At 38.9% G+C, this 24,759-nt stretch overlaps 1 protein-coding gene across 1 annotated transcript; it reads left to right on the top strand.

Moving 5' to 3' along the window:
- Positions 1-11,016, top strand: LOC142377367 (uncharacterized). The gene is made up of 5 exons (XM_075461403.1): positions 1-173; positions 4,190-4,343; positions 5,073-5,212; positions 7,803-8,021; positions 8,815-11,016. Exons 1-5 carry the CDS (start codon positions 107-109, stop codon positions 9,000-9,002), a joined length of 768 nt encoding a protein of 255 aa, XP_075317518.1. The 5' UTR covers positions 1-106; the 3' UTR covers positions 9,003-11,016.
- Positions 11,017-24,759: the final 13,743 nt, after the last annotated feature.

A 24,759-nucleotide genomic window follows, 5' to 3' on the forward strand; every position in this document is an offset into this window, starting at 1 on the left:
GAGTAGTTTTCAGCAGCCGTTGGATCCGGGAAGGCAAAGTTGCCCCCAGCGTCCGTCGGGGTGGACTCCCAGTTTCCTCACTGTCTCCGGGAGTGTTTAGCTAACCATGGCGCTAGGCCTACCTTGCCTGCTTGTGTTGGTACTCTGTGTGACTCTGTCGCCTCGTGTCTCGGGTAAGTGTGACTTTAATGAGCCTATAAATGGTCGTTCTTGTGTACTCGTTGGAGACGTTTCCTCGCTAAAACCAGATCAAATCGACGTATTGTCAGAGAGGTTAGCTTCCAACCAGAGCTCACACACTGCTCACATTTAGGGCGATGTCGGTCACTTTAGCTTTGCTGTCGTCTTGTTTGTGGAATCCTGTTACTTGTTAAATTATTGCTGCGACATTGTCAACAAAGTCATGGGATCTTAGCCCCATTAAAAAAAACAAAAAAACGATTTACTAAAGCTAAACATTAGTTGACGAAAACTAGAACATACCGACAAAACTCATCACTGTACTGAAGGTTAACCTGTTAGTCACCATCAGAGCCTGTGTATGTTCTATTATCCGTCATATGGTTAGGTGGCAAAGGGGTGTCTTTATTTACAATGCGGATACGTTCATTTTATAATCTCAAAAAGAAAAGAACTGATAAGAATTTAAGGTAACGTTGGAAAAAAAACAAATCATACTGCTGTTTACGCACGTATGTCAATGTAACGCACAACAAAACCAAAATCATTAACATTTCTTTTAAAGGATTTTTTAAAATATCTATCTATCTATCTATCTATCTATCTATCTATCTATCTATCTATATTACTGCAAAACATAACAGTTTAGGACATGAAAACAAAGGCTACAGGACACGAGAACAAAAACGAAACAAACATGGAAGATAAAGTTGTGCGTGTAGCTGTACTAAGTCATGTGGTGTGGTGAGTGCTGTTGTTGCTCATCCAACCATCTTCCTGAAAGATTAACAATAATGTAATATGTATAAAATGAATGAGATTATCAAAAAATAATAATGAGAATACTAATAACCACTACTGCTCACAATACATCACTATATTTAATAATGTAATTGTAAAATAATGCTCATCAGCAGCAGCATTCATCACCGTCACCAATACTGATAATAACAGTAATATTCATAATAAAGATCCCTTACGAGTACAAATCAGAACCAGGGTTCTGTAAGGTGAGGTTTTTGATCAGAGGTCCGTTTCACGTAGCAGGTTTAGTGAAAACTCTGAGTAGGTTAACCCTGAAATGAGGGAAACCCTGAGTTTTCCGTTTCACAAAGGGAGGTAACTCAACCCCGAGAAAGAGGGGTAACTCTAGCCTGTTTCACAAAGAGAGGTAACTTAACTTCACGGTCAGTTACCGTAGTAACAGACTCTCTGAACCTAACCTGGTCGGGACCAGGTTTTATTCAAGAAACCTCGAGTTTCTTTCTGTCTCCGCCCTCTTTCAGCCACACACGCCATTTGATTTCCTCATTCATTCAGTCAGCAGAGCGAGTTCTTCTACTTCTAGAAGTCCATTAGGTACAGTAGGAGGCGACTTTTTTCACCAACATGTCCTTTTGACAACGATCCCGTGGATGAAGGTGCAGCATTATTGCGCAGAGAATTAAATATTCATTGTGAGATGGTTATCAGACCTTATGTGTTTTAGCATTTACAGACAATTATCTTTTTGAGCGGCACCATCAGAATGTGTTGGGACAAAAGAAAAAAAAGACATAAAAGACAAATAAATATTTGTATGAATATGCTTAAAAAAGACATATATAGGCCTATTATATTTTATAAAGGCACTCGTGTCTTGGGGGTGGACTCCCTCCGGGGATTCCCTCAGCCACTGCCCTCCCGTTAGAGGTGGTGGCCACCGCCCGTTTTACGGGCATCTGCCTTCTTTCTGTTGGCTCAGTAGAAGTCTGTGTTAGTTTAAATAGGCTTAATTATTTAAAAGAACATGATATAGATGAGAAGACATAGTTTATGTGTGTGAAAACAGCATTATGGTGGGAATAAAATAACTGCACAGTCAAATAGCCACTTAATATTTATTTTACAGTGTAAAACATGATCAAAATGAGGTACCTCCATGCCGAGGTCTCACCTGTTTGAACAATGTTTTTATATTTCATCTTAAACTGCTGCCAAGAGCGCTTCTCCCCTGCGGGATTGCACCTAAATTAAATAAATGAATGGGCTACCATTCAAGCAGTTTCCCCTGTAATATTATTGTGATTGCAAAGGAATACATTTAAACTTACACTTTTGCTGCTGCAACGGTGTTGCACTTATTTCTAAAAACGTGTTGAAACTCGCCTTATGAGCGCATTAAGATTTCCAATTCGAGGTTGGTGGAAAACGTAGCCCCTCCTCTTCCCCGTTGCCAAGGTGACTCGTCGAATCGGGGCTCCATTGATGCTGGCTTTTTAAAGTTGTGGAGCACGCGCTAAACTCAAGGTGAACTTACTCAGAGTTGATTAACCTCACTCAAATCAGCGTTTGTGGAACCGAAAACTCAGGGTTTTCTATCTCAGAGTAGATCAACTCAGAGATCAGGAACAGACTCAGAGTTGGTTGAACCTGCTACGTGAAACGGACCCCTGGTCTCCCTCCACACATGCAAAAAAAATAGATAAATACAAATTTAAAGCCATGAGTATTGATCATAACAATGGATATAATTATAATCATAATCAATAATGATAACACCAATAATGATAATGGATACAATAATAATAATGACAACACAATTATGATAGGAATAAATGAGAGTTACACATACAAATCAAATAATGGCATCAAAATAGATAACTGTACATAAAGCCATGAGTCTGGTCATGATTTGAATATTATGGTGATGATGATGGATACTATAACACTAAAAATATAATAATGATAAGTATATTAAAAAATAATGGTAACCATATTATAGATAAATAAATGAATACAATTAATATTTTCAATATTACTATCACTAATAGTTATCATAATAACAATAGTAGTAATTATATAGTATATATGGTAATAAATGAAAATTCCACATATTAATGAAAATTGAAAATTTCACATATTAAAAAAGGCATCAGAATTGTTAACTCGACATGTAAACCCAAAGTCTTGTGGGATTGCTTAGAGGTTTCTTTTAGATGTCAGTATTATAAAGTGGATACATTGTTTTTATTATCTCAGAAGGGAATTAAAAACATTTTTTTATAAGAATTTAAATCAGTAAAATGTTTCTATAAAAACCGAAAAACAACAGAATCTGAAGAACAGCACTTGACTTTATCTGAAAATTAAGAGACCAGATGTTTTCATTTGGGTTTGGGTAGAACCCCTGACAACAGGTTGCTTTCAGTTCCTGTTTCTTATCCGACTTCAGAAAAATCTCATATGGAAATATTTTAAAAAAAGGACATTAATTTGAATATATATTTTGTGTTAATTTATTTAGAAAGATACAGGATATGTCACCTTTCCTGTGGACTTTAGTCAGATAAAGGAGTAGTTATGTGAAATGTGCATGTGTTTTTCACATTAGGGCCACCATACTTAGAGGAAAATGCTTCAGGTGCAACATAACTTGACAGCACTGCAAACTTCAAACCTCAAGTTTGACTGATTCTTCGCTTTGTCCAATAAGTCTGTAGTACTGTTATAATAAGGGAAATAAGTTGCACAACCTCTGACTGTCAACTACCGATTTGGATTTTTTTCTTATTACTGAAAGTCAAAGTTGTGTCATTGTGTCTCGGGTATTAAGCTCATGTGGTTGCTTGTAACATCCAAACCAAGACACATGATATCACATACGGGCGCTGCAAAAGCTATTCTGCAACTTCTGTTCCTCAACTTTGATTTGCACACATGCTGCTGCACATTGTGGTCTTACTCAGAAATGTATTGGACTGTAAATAATTCACACTCAGTCGAACTGGTTTGGAAAACATTTCGATATTATAAACTTGATAGATTTTTGTTGTTGGAGTATTATAGACTCAAGCAACATTTCTGATATTAGGCTGGACAATATGTTCCCAGAATGAGCTGCTGTGCCTCTTTCGATATGTCTATAATGTGTGTCTGTTAAATTAACCTCCTCGTGTTTTCCCAGTTAAATCAACAATCTAACCTTGTCCTCAGTGGCATTAACATGCTCTGTTCTGCTCTGTTACAGGGAGTGACCGGGATTGTAAGCCCTTCAGAGATTCGTCTAACGTATACCATTTTTCTGAGACTTGTTTTTACTCATTTTGCTGCGGTGACTGCAGGAACAGATACTGCTGTTCGGATAGTTTCAAACGGTTTACTGAGGATGACCAAGATGAATGGTACTCTATTCTGTTTTATTTTAATGAAATGTCTTTAAGTGTCTTGTGTGGGTTATTGCTATATAAGTATAGTATATTTGTCATAAACTATTAGTACTATATTAATAATAATATAACTAATGGGTTCTTTGTTTGGATTATCTGTTGCATTATTGAACTGTTTTCTTACATACCTGATATATAGAGCATCTGCTGGTCTTAAAAAGGCTTAAAAAGATGAAATCTCAGTTTTCCAAAAGTTTTTTTTTTTTTTTAGTTTTATATCCGTTTGTGGGTTGCTGGAAGATGACATCCATATAAAATCAAAACTGGGATAGCTGTGTTAGTGGATGTGAGTGTGTGTGTATGTCAGTCAGCGCTCTCATTGCTCCCGGCTATTCGAGGCTCATTAAATCATTTATAATGCTTTCTGCTGCTTTTGCAGTTTATGATGATTAGCATTATCATTAGGAAATGCTTGAATATATTGCTAGGCAGTACTGGAAAAATATGATACGTAAATGACAGCCACCTTGTCTGTTTCCATCCCACTTTCACACCGTGGCCGATAAGACTTCAGTAACTTGTTGAAAGTACACTGTATGGGGAATTATAAAGGACATAAAAAAAAAAAAGTCTTACCTTAGTGAACTTCTCATTAATGAAATGAGCTTTTTTCTCTACTGTTTTGTACCTGTGAGATCACATGTGGATGGACACTGTTTTACATACTTTGTATTTACTTTTCAGTGAGGACAATGTGTTCACTCATAACTCACCAATGCCTATGATCATTGGCATTGTGGGCTTCATCATCACTTTCCTGGTCTTCATCTTCTGCTGTTGCTGTCCCTGCTGCTGCCTTTATAAGATGTGCCGCAAGCCACAGCGTAAGTTGTCCTTCCTGAGCACTTGATGCTTCTGCTTATTGAGATAATGGCGCAGGGCACAGGCCCGTTGACTTGTTTTTTTGCCTTGATATTTCCAAGCTTTAAGGAGCTCAGAATCAGCGTTAGTTAGACGTAATGATGTGGCAGACTTCTGCTTTTGTTATGGAACTTTTTGACTTTTTTTCTGTTTTAATAAACCTCTTCCTCTATTTGGCCTCCTGTACTTGTTACAAAGACAGAATCATCAAGCAGCGGGAATTTAGACTAAAAAAGGCCTAAACAAAGAAGGTTTACCACCCACCACATTGTGTTTTTGTTGTCGTCTTGCCAAGTGAAACATGAAACAACTATGTCTAATTTTATTTTATAAAGCGCTCTGACATTTTTCTGTTAGCTGAACATGCCTCAAAACTTCTCCTTTGCCTTTCCTGTCCACTAGCCAACCCTACCTGAGTGCTTCATCCACCTTCGGCAACGACAGTCTGATTAAGTTCTCAAGCATTATAGAAAGGTGTTTTTTTTTATATATATATATATATATATTAACTGACTTTTCTCTTTAAATTCTCAAAAAATAAAACGTTCTCAACCCGCTGTGTTAACCACCAGTTTGTTACTCATGCCACCTCCTGTAAACCAGGAGCCTACAGTATTAATTGCACTGCTGGGTAAACCCTTCTCGCTTAATTTTGCCTTCACACCCAGGGGAGCCAAGGCATGCTGTGACTCACACCATAAATCAAAACTCAACTAGATATATTTTTCTTTACCTTTGTCCCAAATCTAACATCATCCCTGAGCCAGCACACATAATCTTTTTCACTGTTTTTGCTCCTAAATTCTGCTCGGTTTGCTACATTTCATCGAACTAATCTGTACAAATGGAGTAACCACAAACTCAAAGCAGCAGCTAAGCATTATTATTAACTAAACTGGCAAATATGTGCCATAACATAACCTCTGACTCCGTTCATACTGTCTGTTATACAATGTTTTGACAACTTGGAAGCATATGCTGCTCTGTCTGCAGCTGCAGACGTGTAGGTTTCCTGAACACAACCAACAAGTGGGACGTGTTTGAGCTACTTTGAACTCTCAGTCTATGCGACCACGTAGTGTCTACTTTTACCTTGTTTAAATGAGGAATTCACTCTCGGTTTCTATTTAATCTGATGTGTCGTTCTGAAATGGAGCATCAGGGGACTTATTTGAGTACCGTTGGCCCACCCACCACATGACTTTCATTACTGCAGTGTTTTGGTCTTGCTAATAGCAGAGGCACTGAGACATATCTGAGACGGATCTAATATTTCAGAATCAGTAGTTCACAGAGTTCCTTATTTGACTTGTGTTTGTTTGGCATGCTTTTAAGTGATAGGATTATATCTCACAGGTGGATGACACACACACAGTCATCAGCGATAATTGCTGTTTGGAGTTTCTCCCAAACTTTGGTGCCGCTCCCTTTCACTGCTATGAATCCAGGCATGCTAGAAAGCCAACTTGTAGCTCTGAAACTCTTGCTGAAATGTTTGTTAAAATGGAGCAAACAATGATGTTTTAATGAGTTTTTGGCTGCTTTTGATAACGAAAGGATATATTTTCTATGGTTTTGCAAGGAATAATAGCTTCAATAGAAAGCTGAATGGCATTTCTTTGCCTTGCTGAATTAATTCCTCAAATGTTCCTTCTTCCATGAGGAAAGTGCCTTCACAGTGCAACATCTGTGTCTTCATTGTGCTGTTCACTACAGAGGCCTGCACTTTTCCAAGCGTTGCCTTTAGTTGACAATGTTCTGGCAGAGAGCTCAAAGTAACACAATGTGGCTTCCTCGGTTCAGGCTGTTGTATGATGGAATCCGATCCAGGAATGTCAGGGTGTGAATCACTGTTTCCACAGCAACCGAAGAAGGGAAATCCCAAGGCCATCTCACGTCATTTACAGGAAGTGGTCGTGTAGACTCCCACTGTTGACCAAAAAAAGACATGCACACCCACCCCGCTTCTCTTTTGCAAAGCTCTGTTTTTAGCAGCGCTCTTTCAGTTTGACTGAACTTGTAAAGTGATGGCTTTAAACTCGAAACGATGGGTGTAAAACTGTTATTTGTACACTCCTGATATCAATCCAGCAAATCACAAGTGACAGAGTTTGTCTTCGCAAACACTTTGATGCATAGTAAGTTTGGATGGGGGCCTAATAGTTTGTGATTATGTATTTTCACTCAAAAAAGCGGAAATTTTTACTGCCAAGTCAAAAGATTGTGGCTGGCTTCAGACTCTCTCTATAAGGACACAAGCAAGTAAAAATAAAGGTTTAGTGCTTTTTGTAAACAAGTGAAACTTTGGTTAACGGCTTTCTTAAGTGTCACATTCGTGGTCTGAGCTAACTCATGCAGCAACTCATGATGGAAAAAAAGATGCAACTTCTCCTTTGATTCAGTTTTGTAATTCTTTATAGTTATTGCAGTGGAAGCTGTGCTGTTCCTCTCTATCTGAACCTTAGATCCAAATAATATATAAATGAAGATGTATATTATATGTGTGTGTATGTATATGCATCTTTCATCTGTGCCTGTTTTGTTTGCTTTCAGCTGTGATAGCTACCACCACCCACACCACTATGATAACCACCACTCCTCAGCAGTACCCTCAGCAGCCAACTGCAGTGCCTGGACCCCCTCAGGGAGCCCAGTATTCGCCCTACCAGCCAGTACCAATACAGCCTGGCTATGGAACTCAGCCCATGCCTAAATCGCCTTACCACGGACAGCCGTTCACACCAGGACCACCACCAACCTATCAGGAAGCCAGTGAGTGCAGATCAGGATTCTAGTTGTTTATGTTTCAGCAAAAGAAAGTCTAACAGAATCTATCTGCTGGCAGACTTTTTTTTAGCGATACATCCTGTTTCATTTGGCAGAATCTTTTCTCCAATCCATAACAAGATCTACATTATTGGCTTTTGAGTGGCTGAGAAATAACAAATATAAACAATCTGTCCCACCGAAAATAAGTGATAAGTTGGTGAAAGACATGCAGACATGCTCATTTATTAGAGGAAATGTATATGTTTATGCTCTGTTACAAACAATGACAGGACATCCGTCACCTTCGTTTTAATTAGCAGGATTGAGTGTGTGATTGATGATCAGTGTTTTCAATTTTTTCCTGTGTGTGTCTGCTATATAAATATTACTGCATTGATGTTACCCGGTGTTTTAACAACTTGGCCTAATTTGAACCCAGATAATAAGCAGTGCTTTAGCTAATGAGTATCTCATGAATGATCAGGCTGGTCTGCAGTAATGAAAGCATGACAGTGAGTGAGTGACCATCAAACGTTCAAGAATTGGAAATGACTCACTGGAGTCAGTTTTCATTTACTGTACTTAAAAAAAAAAAAAAAAAGCTCAATGTATCACCCACCTATGTGTAAAGGCATGTTGTATTTAAGCTAAACTTACCATAACTGTGAGAAAATTCTTCTGGGCCATGCCTGCATTTTTGTAAAGTAGAAAAAAGGAAATTAAATATTTCAGTTAACTTCATGTTATAGCACTGTGCTTGTGGTTGAAATCTGAATTGCTTTTTTTCCATTTCCAGCCGGTCCTATCTACCCTCCCCAGCCGATGCCTTACAGCCAAGCTGCGTATGCCCCCGGACAGCCAGCGTACCCTCTACAGCCTCCTGCCATGCCACAGCCCTCTGGTGCTCCACCAGCCCAGATGGTCTACCTAAACCAGCCTGCATACAACCCAGATTATGTTGCACCGCCTCCCACAACTGGATAAAGGATTTCAGAGATGCACACTCAGCCACAGACATGCTGCAATGTTTTCGAACATGACAGGACCGGAAATGTGTATCCTGAATGACGATGAGAAATTCCACAGCCTCTTTGTTCATTCAGCTTGAAAGTTAAACCTGAGAATGTAACGACATCTCGTCTGTTATGTTGGATAATCGCCAAGTGAAAATGTTACCCTTTGGCTTGTATTGCATAGACTTGCAGTATACGTATATGTGGTGAGATTGCTTGTTCATACAGTCGCTTAATGGCTCTATCGCTGTCGTCTTGCCAAGTGAAACATGAAACCACTATGTCTAATTTTATTTTATAAAGCGCTCTGACATTTTTCTGTTAGCTGAACATGCCTCAAAACTTTTCCTTTGCCTTTCCTGTCCACTAGCCAACCCTACCTGAGTGCTTCATCTACCTTCAGCAACGACAGGAATCATCTCACCAGTTTGCTTACTTTCTTTTTTTTTTTTTTCTTAGTGTTGTAAAAGGTGATTACTACTTTGGAATACAATTAACTATGCATGTTAGAGAGGAATAAGTCAAGTATTTGTTCTGGTAACGACCCATGGTGTGATTTTCACAGTAGATAACATGTCTTTAGTGAGCGGGGGGGGGGGTCTTTATCCTCCAGTAAAAGGGAACGTTTGCCTCGAATCAGCAGACCCTTGTAAGCAGGAAAGGTTTACTTTTCTTTTTACGAGTTCTTATACATGGTAGACTTCATGTGAAGTAGTCTTTCTTGATTGGCTGGGTTGTTTCCACTCATTGTTTTCATTCGTTCATTTCACTAAAATGCATTGGCAGCTTCACATGAATAAACCAAAGGAGACTCTTTTCTTTTCAATCAACCAAACATTCAGGCAGGCCCGACAAAAAAAATAAAATCTTACACTCAGAAACTGCAAGAAACAATTGTGCCTTCAAAGCCTGGCTATTTTTTACTCGAGTGCACGTCATTTTAAAGCACCTTAAAATGTCTTTTTCTATTTATTTGCAAGTGTTCAGTTTGTCTGCATCACACAGCGTATCACAGTATTTCATTTAGGCCAGCATTCAAATTTTTTGTAAAAAGCTGATTTTTTTTTTTTTTTTTTTTTAACTTTGTTTCCATCTAGCTTTAACTTGTAAAATGTAGGTTCTTCTGTTACAATTCTAACTTAATGTTGTGAATAATTTACTTAACGACTCTGTCCTGCACATTTACATGATCGTGTGTGTGTGTGTGTGTGTGTGACTTGTGTCTTACTGGAATAACTTACACGTTTTTTTCTAAGTGATCTTTTTCATGTGATCCATCTCGACCTGGAGAAGTTCAGTCACAGTAACGGGCCAGACGTTGACCTTTTTTGTAACCATGATGGAAATTCCTGGGATTTCAGTTCCTTTTCTTTGTGAAATCATTTGTTGTCGGCTCAGCCCTTTTCTTTTACTTTTGTATCCCAGTGATTTCAGTCCTCTGGCCAGTGTTTACACAGATTTTTAAGCAGACGCCTCCATTTGTCTTTTTTTTTTTTTTTTTTTTAGATATTGTGGGAATTACTCTTTTCATTGTCGCATGAAAAAGGATATCTCCAGAGATTTGTTCTTGTTCACTTTCTGTTTCTCATCAAAGAACATTTGTCTTTTATGCTAATTCGAAAATATATGTACCATTTATTTTGCAGAGTTACATAAAATATATATATATATACGTTTATTCCCCACCTTACCGAAGTTCTGATTATTGAATTTTCCAATACGATTAGGAGCTGAGTGTATTTGGTTAAAGTGCATACTTGGCTGCTCAGAGCAAAAGAAATGACAGCAAAGAAAGGCTGTTAAGCTGATAAAAAGATTAAAAAATACTTGTTACTGGTTAGTTCAAAGTGTTTGTTGCAAAGATAAAACGATAAAACTTTCTTGGAACAAAAAGGCATAATCTTGATATGCTGTCAATGATAAAAATACAGTCTGTAATTAATTCCAATAAGTGTCATATGAAGCGATTAAATGGTTTTTGTGTGTTTTCGTGTCAGCTGAACAAACTTGAATGATGCATCGGATTGCAAATAAGCAAAGCACTTTACATACACGCAGAAGGAAGTCTCTGACAGTACATTTTTACTATCAAGGTTTTAATGGAGCAAGTCCAGAAATTTCTGTTTCGTCATTATTGTAATAATAAGTAGCCTTCCAAAGTACTTCAGTGGAAACTTACAGACAAGTGATGAACCCAGACCACTAACTTTGTAATTCCTAGAAATAATTTCAATAATTGAAAAAACAGCAAATTGAAAGATAAACCAAAAGTCTGTTTGACTCAAGATCGGTTGCCCTTCAAGTTCAGAAAACTACTTAACAAAACATCTCATACATGTATTGGGGAATTTGGAGGATCAGCTTTAAATGCTCAAGTGAAACCAGACTGATTCAAGGAGGGGAGGGGGGAGGGGGGCAAAAACCAGAATCTGATTCGGAGCAAGCTTGGGTGGAGTCATTTACTACATCCACGTTACACAATAAAAAAGACACAAAGTGTAGCAACGTGAGGCTTAGCTGTGTCCTGAGAGTCTGTAGACCGGCTTGATTTCCAAGCATCTCCTTTACTTTTGGTGGCTGAAGAAGAAAACAGATCTTTGATGAAAAACAATCTTTATGAAGGAAAATTGTCACGAGCAAATTTTAAAACTACCCAAAAATATTAGGTAAAACATAAAATATTAGTTTATCAAAAAGGTCTTGTGTTGTACTACTGGTGCATTATTGTAACTAATATAACAATAACTGCTTTAGTTGGTCTTGCTGGAGGCAATATAAACTATTTTATGTTCTATTAATTTTTCTTTCATTGTAGCAATGAACCAATGTTCAAACCTTCATTTGAAGTAAAATGCAGTTTTCATGATGGTATAGTGAAGTAAATGTATATGTATAATATTTTGCTCATATCTGTGGTGAATACAACCATAAAGACTGGAAATATTCAAGTAACCCTAATCTTGACTCATGAGCAATACTTAAGTAAATTTAACTAGTTACTTTCCATCCCTGCTCAGTTATTTTAGGAGCTCTAAAATAACTGGTTTGCCAGTGAATGGCAAACCAGTTTGTGACTGTTTTCTTAGCCAGATTGACTGTGTTGCACTCCTTCCTCTAATAATGTCTCATTTCTGCCTCTTAGGCCTAGATTACAAGTAGTCCATGAAACTTTTACCTGATATTATCGTCAAAGAAAAGACAGAAATTTTGAAGATAAACAATTGAAATTCAGTAACAACCGCCTCTGTGACTGTCACATGAATGATCCAGTGGCAAGTGTTTCATACACAGTGAGGAATGCTGTTGGGTTACTTGTTACAGGGTGGGACTGACACACAGGTTGATCAGCTGTCTCACTGCAGAGTCCAACTAATTTCCTCATTACACTACACTGCAGCAGTTATGGTCTCAGCTACCTTGTTCAGTGTGTTTTTTGTGTACTCGTGGTCCCAGCAGTATGGGGTGAGTTTTTATTTCAGTATTTATTTCTACAGGTTGCCGTTCATTTGGAAGATTTTTGATACCGATACCGATAGCAGCAAAGTGAAATCAAAATGAAGCTGTCAAGTTAATTTAGTTACTAATTAGTCTCCAGTGTGCTGTCACATCAGATTGTGCAAAAATATTTATGGTTCTACTTCTATCACTCTATATCTGAGATCTCTTTTTCTTCTTCAGTGTCCTGTCTGCTTATCAGTGGCGTCAGTGTTACTGTGCCTCTTTAATTTCTCACACTCATAACTCCTCTCCACGAGCCTGAGTCTTAGCCCTTACTACAGTCTGTGTGCTTTACTGTCGATTACTGCGGCAGCTACACGGACAATAACTTCCATGACGCCAAGCAGTGTCCCATGTACTGCTGTGGAAAGTGCAGTAAAAGATACTGCTGCAGTGACAAGAAAGGCCGCCTAACTCAAGAAAAACAGGAAAGCTGTTCTGGGTGTGCTTCAAGTGTCTCTCTCCATAAAATAAACATACTGTATAAGGAAACAACATCACTATCGGCATTATAAGCAATTCCTTATTTGAACCATTATGTCAGCTAAAAAGACATGATTTTCTCTTTTAAAGGTCTCTGAATATCAATTTTATCATTGTGGGAAGCATCATTGGGGCAGTATTTCCCATCATCATCTGTGTGACTCTCATCGTCTGCTGCGTGGCTCCTTGCTGCTTGCTCCACAAGAAGTGTAGAAAAAGACGTAACCAAAGACACATAGGTAAGGTACTTTTTGGGTTACAGTTTAGTTTGAATAGACAACAGTCACTTTTAAAACTGCATTTTATCCTGATTGTTTTTGGTATAATAATTATAATCTAGTCAATGGAAAAAAAACATTCACAATTTTTTTTCAGTCATCAATCGAGTAAACATTTCTGCTATCTATTTGCCATCCAAACTAAATCCTTGACTTTCTTTCGCTGAAATAAATACTGCAGTAAACACACCCCAGCCGCCAACATCACCGTCTGGATATCAGCCATCCTACCCTGGATATCAGCCATCCTACCCTGGATATCAGCCATCCTACCCTGGATATCAGCCATCCTACCCTGGATATCAGCCATCCTACCCTGGATATCAGCCATCCTACCCTGGATATCAGCCATCCTACCCTGGATATCAGCCATCCTACCCTGGATATCACTCAGTGCCGGGACATGAGGGCCCATCTGTGCCCACAGCACCACCACCTTCATACCTGGAGAGTAGTAAGTTGTTTCATGACATGTTAACACTTTGTTATTTCAACCCATCACTTTATAAAACTCACTGAGTTTAAATTGTGATTTTCTGTTCGAAGCGTAGTCATATCATTTAATCAGCAGAGGAGTTTTGTATCTTAGCATGCCCTGACAGAAATGATGATTTCAAAGGAATGAGGATAATAATCTAGATCTACAATAAATTGATACCAAGTATTACATATTTGCTGAAGGCCTTTTCCTTGGTGAAGAACCTTTTGGACACCCCTGGTTCAGTGTGTTACAAAGCTCTCTGGGTCAATCCTACCGACAAAATTTTGATAAATGGAGTGACGCCTGCAAGCTAGTCCAGGCAGGTAGCTTCAGCTTCTTTGCTGCCTCCCACGAGATCGTCATCACTGTTTTCTCAGTCTGTGATTTTCACTCTTACTTTCGTGGTGCATTCTGTCAAGAAACATTCCCATCATTAAAATTCTTCTTAGCAATTATGCCTTTACTGCATTCATTTGTTGGCAGGTGGCCGGGAATTTGGAATTTTAAGCTACGACTATAATATAAAAAAAAGAGAAAAAAAGGACTTTTTCCTAATTTTGTGACTCAAATCTGATATCTGTATCTTAGATCAGTTAGCAAATTTAAAACGAACACACTATACATAAAATCTTTATCTTGTTATTCTTGATGTAATAAAATATTGGACAAAATACCTTTTTCAGTCACATAAACTATGGTGCAAAACTGTTGACAAGCATTAGTAGTAAGGCAAGGCAAGGCAAGGCAAGGCAAGGCAAGGCAAGGCAAGGCAAGGCAAGGCAAGGCAAGGCAAGGCAATTTTATTTATAGAGCACAATTCGTACACAAGGTAATTCAAAGTGCTTTATAGCTACATCAAATCACAAGAAGGCAATAAAATCATTAAAAATAAATTAAAAATAAAAACTAAAAATTAAAAATAATCATTAATTAATTAATTTAAAAGTAAAGAGTGCAGATAAAATACTTTCAGGTGTCATATGCACAGCTAAATAAAACTGTTTTCAGCCTGGATTTAAACATGGTCAGAGTTGAGGCCTGTCTCACATCTTCTGGAAGACTCTTCCAGACTTTAGGAGCATAAAACTGAAACGCAGCCTCACCTTGTTTAGTCCTGACTCTGGGCACCAGCAGGAGACCCCTCCCTGAGGTTCTCAGAGCCCGAGTTGGTTCATATGGCTCTAACATGTCAGAGATGTACTTTGGCGCTTGACCATGAAGAGACTTGTACACAAGCAGAGCTGTTTTAAAGTCTATTCTCTGAGCGACAGGAAGCCAGTGCAGAGACCTGAGCACTGGACTAATATGGTCGTATTTCCTGGTTCTAGTCAGGACTCGAGCAGCAGCGTTCTGGATGTACTGCAGCTGTCTTACAGCCCGTTTAGAGCCCAGTGAGCAGGCCGTTACAGTAGTCTAACCTGCTGGAGACAAACGCATGGATCAGTCTCTCTAAGTCTGGTTTAGACACTATTCCTTTGATTCTGGCAATGTTTTTTAGATGGTAAAAAGCTGCTGATGTTACTGATTTAATGTGGCTGTTAAAGTTCAGGTCTGAGTCCAATATTACCCCGAGATTTCTAACTTGATAGTTAGGTTTTAGAGAGAGAGTCTCAAGGTGACTGATAACACTTTCTCTTTGTAGTTAGTAGCTTCAGTAGCAAGGCAATAAGGCACATCTAGTTGACCCCGTGTTTTTACCAGTTTGTGCATTGAATGCATATCTAATCATTTGAAAAGTGTCACTCAGTTTTCTGAGTAAAAGCAAATAAAAATAAAATGTATTTTGTGTCCTCAGCCAGTCCAGGTCACCTTCCAGTTTCATTCACACAAGGACTGCCGATGTACCCCCTCCATCCTCCCAGTCAGCCACATGCACAGCCGTCGGTGTCAGACGAACTTGTAAATCCACCTTACAACCCCTCTTATGTGCCAGACCCCTGAGTTGGAGACAGCTGACTTGATGACACTACAGTTTTCAAAGACCTGGTTGAATCGTCCTCAGGGAAATTGTGAAACATTTGGATTACATTCAATGGCTTGGGAAAGACTTTGCAGGACATCAAATTAGAGCTAAATGTACCCTGGGAAATATTCATGCTCCTTTATGGGGGGAAGCTAGCCTGGGAATTCCCATGCTGCTTTGCGCAAGATTTCATTCTCACTGCAAAGTCAGCCTGGAAACCACCGCCCTTATTTTTGTTTGGGAACCAATCACAGGGGGGGGGGGGGCAGCAAGACGATGACGATGTCTATGCGCTACACCGAAGCTTGTAGAGTGTTAATCCAACATGGCAGCGGACAAAACGTTACCGTTCGATGCAGCCTTAGAAAGTGTTTTAAGTAGCTTAGAGCGCAAGTTTACTTTTATTTTACTTTTTTTAAACTTTTTTTTCTTCTTCTTCCTAGTCGGCTAGGGGGAAGCAGTTAAAGGTGGGGTCTGAGATCTTGGAAAAACGGTTCCTGCAAGCTATATTTTTGAAAATACACAACCTTGCCTCTCCCTTCAGCCCACCCCTCGAAACCACGCCTTCAAAACACATGAACGAGTCACGAGTCTGTGAATCCGCAGGGGGGAGGGGTGAGGGGGGCTGACGGTTGATTGGCATGTCAGAATCCAATAGAAGTAACTCTCATCATTACTTCTATTGGTCAGACATTTCCTCTTACTACACCCTCTACAATGGACTAAAATATAAAAATATTTTCCCAAACATTCTATTTTAGTGGGTGCAATGGGGTCGTGAGGAGGTTTTCAGACAATATGATAAAAAATGCTCCAGAAAACATCTCATACCCCACCTTTAAATGAACACTTATGCTGAATGTGTAAGATTTTTCAGAAGACAGATACAACTACCAAGTGACCCATTTCATATTGGGAAAAGAAATGCAAAAGCAACAATCAAACGAAACCATAAGAAACTACATAAACATTAAAGCGGCATATATGCAGAAAAATCTTTTGTAAAAAATAAGGAAAAGAAAAATATACTGTTTGAAATGCTTCTTTCATTTTATCTCTTCAAATGTTATGTTATGTGTTTCAATTAGTCATGATTTATTTCCGCATTATGATTGTATTGATATTATACAGCATTGAACTCATGATGAAACGTTATCAAATGGTACATTATTTCACAAAGAATGTATCATTACAAATCTTAACTAATTAAACACAAATGTGCTGTTGTGTATATTTTTCCTCATATTGATTTCAAATAAATGAAACTACATGAAAACCTGTTAGCTCACATGACTCTACCTTTAGAATGAAAAAGATTTCCTTCATTGGGATGTACACATGCAGCCTAGCTAGCGCTGCCGGGAGAACGCTAGACTGTCGATTCACATCCAATCACGTTTCGCCACTTCCACTTTGCCATTTCTGCTCACAGCCAATGAAGAAAGCCTATTCCCATTTCTGCTCACAGTCAGCCAATGAAGAAAGCCGAATCCCATTTGTATCCACCTGACGGAGCATCGCCAGAGACGACCGGAGTTTAATTTGAAATTTCAAAGTACTTCACGCTATTATTTAAGGTAAGAAACCGACAATGTTGTTATGTTTAGTTGTGGTAACGCATTACCTGTACTAGCCTTATAGCGAAGAAGGTCTTGTTTATGTAAGGGTCGAGGGATAGCGGTCAGTTTCATTCATTCTAATGAACGTTGTAAATATAGTTGTTATCGTACATAGGCAGAGTTACAGTCATCATGATGTATATTAATACATTGTTATGCTTAGCCTACAGGTGAAGTCGTACCACCGTTATATGTCTGAATTAACGTTAATTTGTAGCCTTTAGATTGGGGGTGGGGATGTTTATTAGCGTTTTTACCTGAGCAGGGACATGAGACATGTTCATGTTTTGATGTCTGCACGGAGAGAAGTGTAAATGTAGGCAAATTGTAACCCTATGTAATCAAATTAGTGTGTAATAATCAGATTTTTATGGTGTTATGACATCATACCCACACAAACCACATTATTCCTTCCTCCATCCCTGTCCAAAAACACTGAGTTGTCATGTGCTATGTGAAATAAACGTATGGAACAGATTAACTACTCAGTTCTTATTTTCTATTGGAAGATGGCTTCCAAGCAAAAGAAGCACAGGGTGTGATGAATGGATGGCCCGCCTGCGCAAATTTGCTACACAGGGGGTCTGGCCTTCTGAAGCGGGAAACAGACCGGCACCACGACAGAAGAAATGGCATGACCTGTACAAGAAGGTAAACTTTGACATGTATATAAACACAGGAAAGCCATGTCATATTTAGAGGGACCACTGATGATTCACTATCATATGTTACAGATTGAGAAGTGTCCCCGGCAACAAAGGGGGCAAACGTCTCTGTTTGGGGGGACACAGACATGACATTGTGGTGTCCATATGAAAAAGGTATAAAATGTGTAGATGGTTATGTTAATGTATGATGGTATATTGTGTATTTTTTATTTAATTTCCCTTTCTGTGAAACTGTAGCCTTTTAGTTTGGTGCAGTGGGTGCAAAGCGGCCTTTATTTCCACCACCAAGGCCATCTTAGACCAGCTGGACCTAGCCCACAGACTGGAATTTAGGCTGATCGTAACTCGCAAGTGAGAATACTGAGATTATTTAGCTTGTGTAACAAATGTTTGTCATGTAAAGCACAATTGAGATTAGCTGGTTTTAATGTTTATGTCTGTCTGTCTGTCTCTCTTTTCCTTTGTTTTATTCAGATATGCCTGTGACATGCGGGTCATACGGTTCCTGAGGGAGAGGGCCCTGGGAAACAGCCCTTCTCGCCTGGTGAGGCAGCTGCGGGAGAACAACATCGAGGAGTGGCTGAAGCGTATTTGCCGGTATCTCGGTGCCTGCTCCGACTTCACCTCCCAGCCAAGCTTGCTCCCTGTGAGGTTTCAGGAGCCACCTGAGCCTGAAACAATCCCCTCCCACAGGTGGATGTTGGCTGTTTATGGCAGGGATATCTTGGGCAGGCTGGACCACATTAAAGCCAGCATAACGTCCACATATGGGGGCATCTTGAAAATGGACTCCACCAAAAAGGTAACTGTTTTTACATTTTTAATATTAAAAGAATTGAAAATAAACCATTAGTAGTAGTATAGACCTGAAATATGAAAGTAATGTTTCATATAAAGATAATCAAGCATCACTCACTGTCTTTTCTGTGTGATTACAGATCACAAAGAAGCTGTCAGGGTTAGCAAAGGGGACAGCTTTGTGGCTAACATCTGTTGGCAATAAGGTGGGCCAATTCCTCATCAGTGTTCTGACAGCTCAAGAGGGTCCTGCCCTGGACCGAATGGCAGCTGGCCTCATCCAGAGGTATGCTGATGCAGGTGTGGCTCCACCTCAAGTTCTTTCTGTGGACTGTGACTGCTGTCGGGAGGACACTGGGCAGACTGAGCTCAAGCAGCGATTTGTGCTTGTTTGTAAAAGTTCGCAAACTGTTAGTGTGTGTGTGTGTCCGTGTCTGTGTGTGTGTGTGTGTGTATGCTTGTCAGTGTGTTTGTAAATATAAATAAAAATAACTTTATTTCTACAGCATTATCCTTTGTTTTTTTCCTACCACTCCTATGGAAAACCTTTGTAAACTCACACAAATATGAAATTTACAAGAAAGGGAAATAATGGTATTGCTGATAGATCCACAGGCTGTGAGAACTGAATCTCAGAAACATTTCTTTGATATAAATGTTAATTATTATAAGCAGTAGTAGTAATAGTAATATAACGTTCTTATTTTTATCAATATTCTTGAAATAAAACATAAAAATTTCAATTCATACAATTAATATTCTTAATTTTATCAATCTTATACAGCATTAAAACTACAAGAAAGGGACAGACTTATATTGCAGACAGTGTGTGAGAAGTGATTAACGGAAACATTTTTTATAATATAAAAAATATAAGCAGTATTAGGTGTGTGGTGGTTTAATATTCTTCTCTGTATTGTTCTTATTGCAACAAATTGCATTATTATTCTTACCAATTGTATTTGTATCAGTTTTAAAGCTATATTTGTTAGATTTACAGCACTTTGTTAATGTTTGCATGAATTGATGGATGTTCCAATCAGGATTCGAACCTGCGATTTTCTCATTTTTCTTTTCTTTTTTTCTCTTCTCCTTCCCCCGTCTTACCCTTCTTTCCTTCTTCTTCCCCCCCTTATACATTCTATTGTTCCCCAGCTTTAGCGGAGAATGATACTCTTAATCTCAGAGTCGTGGGTTTGAGCCCCACGTTGGGCGGAGAAGTTTTAGACCCTGTAATGGTGATATCACTGAATCCTGCCTGTCATGTGGGTGGTAAGGGTTTGAATCCTGATTCCCCCTCATATAAGATGTCATTTGGCACCCTTACGCTACCTGCCTACCAAAAAAGTGTTAAAAGGTGTGAGGTGTAAACCTGCCTAATAAATGATCTTTCTATGAAACTACATTAGGGTTACATCGATAGTTGTATCTAAATGTTGCTACTGTATCATCACGTCAAATCTCTTGCACTCAGTTTGGCCTGTTCCTATGGGATCATGTTGAGTCAAATAGCAAGAGTGGGTGTGTGTGCATTTAATCCCATAATTACCAGAATCACTCCCTCTTATAGCAATGTCCATTAATCAATACAGTGATAACGCTGACTGCAGCTATCTCAGTTATCAAAGTGAAGGGGGAGGGCTAAAAAGGGGAAAAATGACCCTGGCTATACATGCTGCTGCCATCTAAAATAAGCCTCTCCTTGAAGTGTGGTTCAGACTGCTAATGAGCACTTGTATAAGGATGACAGTGTGGCATATAATCTTTACAGCTGGCCATTTTTACAGGCTTTTGCTATCCCTCTTTTGCTGTGTTCTGTCTAAAGGCATTCTTTTTTTGGCCTCCTGCCCAAGTTGCCATTAAGATGTTTTCAGCTTTCTCTTGACATCCCAAAACTTTTTTTTGTTTTCTTTTTCCATCTTTTTTGCTTTGTGGAGTCCATCTGGTATTTATGCCCCGCATTAGTGATCTTCGGCATATCAATAATAGGCAGGGACCAACTCTTTAGAGACCATATGGTACTTTAGCCTCAAACTGGAGGTCCTCAGCATACAGATATCCAGTAACACACTACCCTGTGTTACTGGATATCTGTAGGAAACAGCTCTTTTGCCCAGGATCTAGATTTTAAGTAGCATTATGTGGGACTGTGCAGTGAGCTCATGAATTGTTCGTGGGAGAAGCTGCTGAAAAAAGCCCAAAACTCCCCAGTGTGAGCTCTTATTTTGGCAAAGATCTTTGACAAGATACAAGCAAACTAAATTTTCCCACATAAGGAAAACACAAACAAAGCGGACAGTTTTCTTCATGTTAAGATATGTTTAAACAGAATTCATCCCTAAAATGGATTATTTGTATTTTGATATATTTACTTCTTAGCTAAAGATAAGTGTAAGCACATGTTTTCCCCGTGTATGTGTGGTTTCCCCGGCTTCCTCACACTGTCCAAAAACATGCATGTTAGGTTAATTGGTGTCTCTAAAATTGTCCTTAGGAGTGAGTGTGTGTGTGGTTGTTTGTCTCGTTTGTCTATGTGTTGCCCTGTGATGGACTGGTGACCTGTCCAGGGTGTACCCGATGGTCTCACCCGATGACCGCTGGGATAGGCTCCAGCCCCCTCACAACCCGACCAATGGATTAAGCGGGTATAGAAAATGGATGGATGGAAGTGTAAGCAAGTTTTCACTTCCAACACGCAGCGCATAAAAGATTAGAAGAGTTTTTATCAGCCACATTACCGCAACAAACCAGTCCCCCAAAAAAAGTTAGTTACGCATGTATTATGGAAATGAAACCAGAATGCTTTTATTTGAAAATCATTCTTTCTTAATATCAAATGTTGAAACTGCAAAATGTCTCGTTTTATTTTTGTGTACTTACTTTTTTTCTGAATACAGACCCATTTGACATTTATATAAGCGAAATTTGGCAAAAAAATATTGGGAAAGGTTGAAAAAAGGAAAGACAAAAACAAACAAACAAATAGAGCAACTAACAAGCAAAAAAAACTGCTTGCTGTAATAGGATGTAGGTGTTGTAGCTTAGTGTTGTGACTTAAGTTTTTCAGTGACTTCAGTATCACAAAGATGGATCAGTTCTTCCCAAGTTGTATCGCTATGGTAACCTGGCCTAACTTAATCTGGCGTGGCTGTTGTGTTGTTTTATGAATCATGATTTTGAATTTTTATTGGAAATCATGGATGGACACTGCAACCATGTGGAAGGGGACCATCTGGGTTGTTATCAGCAAACAGTGTAGAAAAAATCATCATCTGTGAAGGCACCATTAAGGTTAAACAATATAAACAGGTGTTGGGGCAACACATCCTACCATTCAACTGGTTTATTATTTCAGCAAGACAATATCAAAGCATATTCAATATGTATTACAACAGCAACTTCAACTTTTTGTGTTACTACATTTTACAACTTTTGTCACAACTTTTTGAAAACAGGGTTGTAAAAAATTCATTCACAATGAAACTTCTCATCCATCTATGACCACCAGCTGCCATGAAATGTTTTTGTCTGGATACAGTACTTTGAGTTTACTGTTATTAACATTAAGCAAATGTTTGCACATTTACTGAACTGAATATCCTGACATACCTGTTCATCATGAGCATGCTAACATGCTGACATTAAGCTAAGCAACAGAAATCTTTAACAGTTTAGTATCTCTGCTGAAAATAAGGGCTTAACCACACATACTTACAATGATGTTTTGAAAGGGGCTTATGAACTGCCTGAACATGTGCTGAGAAGGGAAAGATGTTTCTTTTGAAATACACCATCAGGGCACCAGGGGGCAGACAGTGTTAGACACCAGAAGCTGTTTAATGATGCCAGCCAGAGGAATTCAGCCCCATCCTGCAGAAGGCTGGTTCTCTGATGATGAAAGTAGGAGACATTAATCTTAAACTACTTTTAATCCTTCTTAATGTGAAAGTTTTGGAAAGGAACTCCAACTTGCTTCTAACGTGTGAGCAGAATATTCAGACATTCAATTTGCATTGATGAACCTACTTTGGCCAGCTTGTGCGTCTTTGGTTGGACAAAAAAACCCAAAACAATCTTAGCTTTACGATGTGTTTGATTGAAACAATTAGATGCTGCACAACATATGTGTGGAGAGGTGAATGTGAAATGCTGTTACAGCAGGTTGTCAGGAGAAGCTGAAAATGGACATAATTTAACAATTGAACAAATGTTGAAAGACACAGAAATACTGGCAACTGCCAAGAGGAAGAACAATGCTATAAATACAGAGACTACCAGGAAGAAGGTGAGCACAACCAAATGAGACAGGAAGTTAAAACAAGACAATTTATTTGTACAAACATGGGGGAAAAAATTGTACTGAGAGTGGGATTCTTTTTAAAAAACGTTTTCTATGATTTCTATAATTTAATTAGCTTTTTGTCCTATTTGTGTTGTTTCCACCAAAAAGGTGATGCTGTTGTTTTTTTTTTAAGTAAACCAGCTCCTTATTTTAATGGTTTGATTGAGGTTGACAAGCATATAATTTACATATAATTACATAATGCTCAGTGTGGTCAACAGTTTTTATGATTTCAGTTTACTACAAACAAAGGTGGATCATTTTTACTATTTAATTTGTAGTATATCTAACTGTATAAGAGAGTATCTTTATCATGTAATTGGGAATTCAGAAATAATACACATTACATACTCACACGCAAGCTCACATTTAATTACTTACACACAGCAAAAACATTTTGTGACTGGTGACACCAGCCTGAATATCCTTATACCTCACTGGTTAAATGAAAGCTCTCCTCTTAACATCCAAAAATATTCTAACCTATTCCAAGTGGGACATTAACTCTTGCAAAGTGTAAAAATGGTTTATTGACAGCGTTGTCCAAGCATCTCACCTGTTTGTGTAATTGGTATGCGACTGTTTGTGTAAAGTTAATTGTGTGGAACAGTTGAGGTGACAGCTGCACACAGACTGAGTCGAGGAAAACAGCGATCAGCTGGTTAAAACTGCCAAGGCTATGCCTGTCTTTCCCGTCACTTGTCCTCACTGGCTCAGCTCTCCTCTCTGGTTCCCACTCTCGTTAGATTTCCCCTCCTCCCTGCTTGGCCCATCTTAATGAACCAGACCCTAGTCCCATGTTTCAGCTTCTTTCAAGTCCTTTTCCGCAGCCCATGTTACCAGCTTTGTGTGCTCTGCATCTAATGTTCAAGTTCTGACAAAAACAGCTGTGGGTTTCCACTGTGGAGACATTGCAGGGAGGAAATAACTTAGAAATGCTTTTTGCTGTTTGAGTCCTTTGTTGGAAAAATGAATGAGTGAATCACTTGTAGGAGTTAATTACAATGTGAGAAAGTAGACAATATGTTTTGTTGTAATCCTACAATTCTTCTTATATTTTCTGTGTTAGTTTTGCTCTGTCACAGCACAAACATTGTCCTGCCGTGGCTTTCCAGAGGAGCTAAAGGTCAATAATAAAGTTTCCTGGGTCACTGTGCACATTTCTGCCTCTTTTGTGTTGAATATTCTTTCCACATCACCGCCATCAGAATTGAGATATCATGGCTTTCAGTGGAAAAACAAAAATAAAACAATAATAAACTTTCGTTTTTTTATCTGCTGGCTTTTTACCTTCCAAGATTGCTTCGAAGTTTCCCACCCTGTGCCACCCAGATGTACAAATACCTGCAGCAATGAGAGGCCACAGAAGGAGGCAGTTTGGAGTGTGTGAACTCAACAGATAAAACAAGCTGCTGTCTTTTCACTCTGTCTTGCTCTGTTCAGTGGTCTCCAAGTATCCTGACAACCTTGCCTGGTATTTTGGCACAAGTCCCCTGAGTGTTGATGTCAGCTGAGAGAGGGAAGGGAGGGCCTTAAAGAGAGAGGGGAGGGGGAGGAGTGAGCGGGCTATTCAAGGCACTTGTCCTCTGTCTCCCTCT

The sequence above is a fragment of the Odontesthes bonariensis genome, chromosome 3 (genome assembly GCF_027942865.1).
Source record: "Odontesthes bonariensis isolate fOdoBon6 chromosome 3, fOdoBon6.hap1, whole genome shotgun sequence".
Lineage (NCBI taxonomy): Eukaryota > Metazoa > Chordata > Actinopteri > Atheriniformes > Atherinopsidae > Odontesthes > Odontesthes bonariensis.

Coding starts and splice junctions, on each gene's coding strand:
- LOC142377367 (XM_075461403.1), top strand. CDS start 107: ATGGCGCTAGGCCTACCTTGCCTGCTTGTGTTGGTACTCTGTGTGACT. Junction 4,344..5,072: donor GAGGATGACCAAGATGAATG/GTACTCTATTCT, acceptor TTTACTTTTCAG/TGAGGACAATGTGTTCACTC. Junction 8,022..8,814: donor ACCAACCTATCAGGAAGCCA/GTGAGTGCAGAT, acceptor TTCCATTTCCAG/CCGGTCCTATCTACCCTCCC.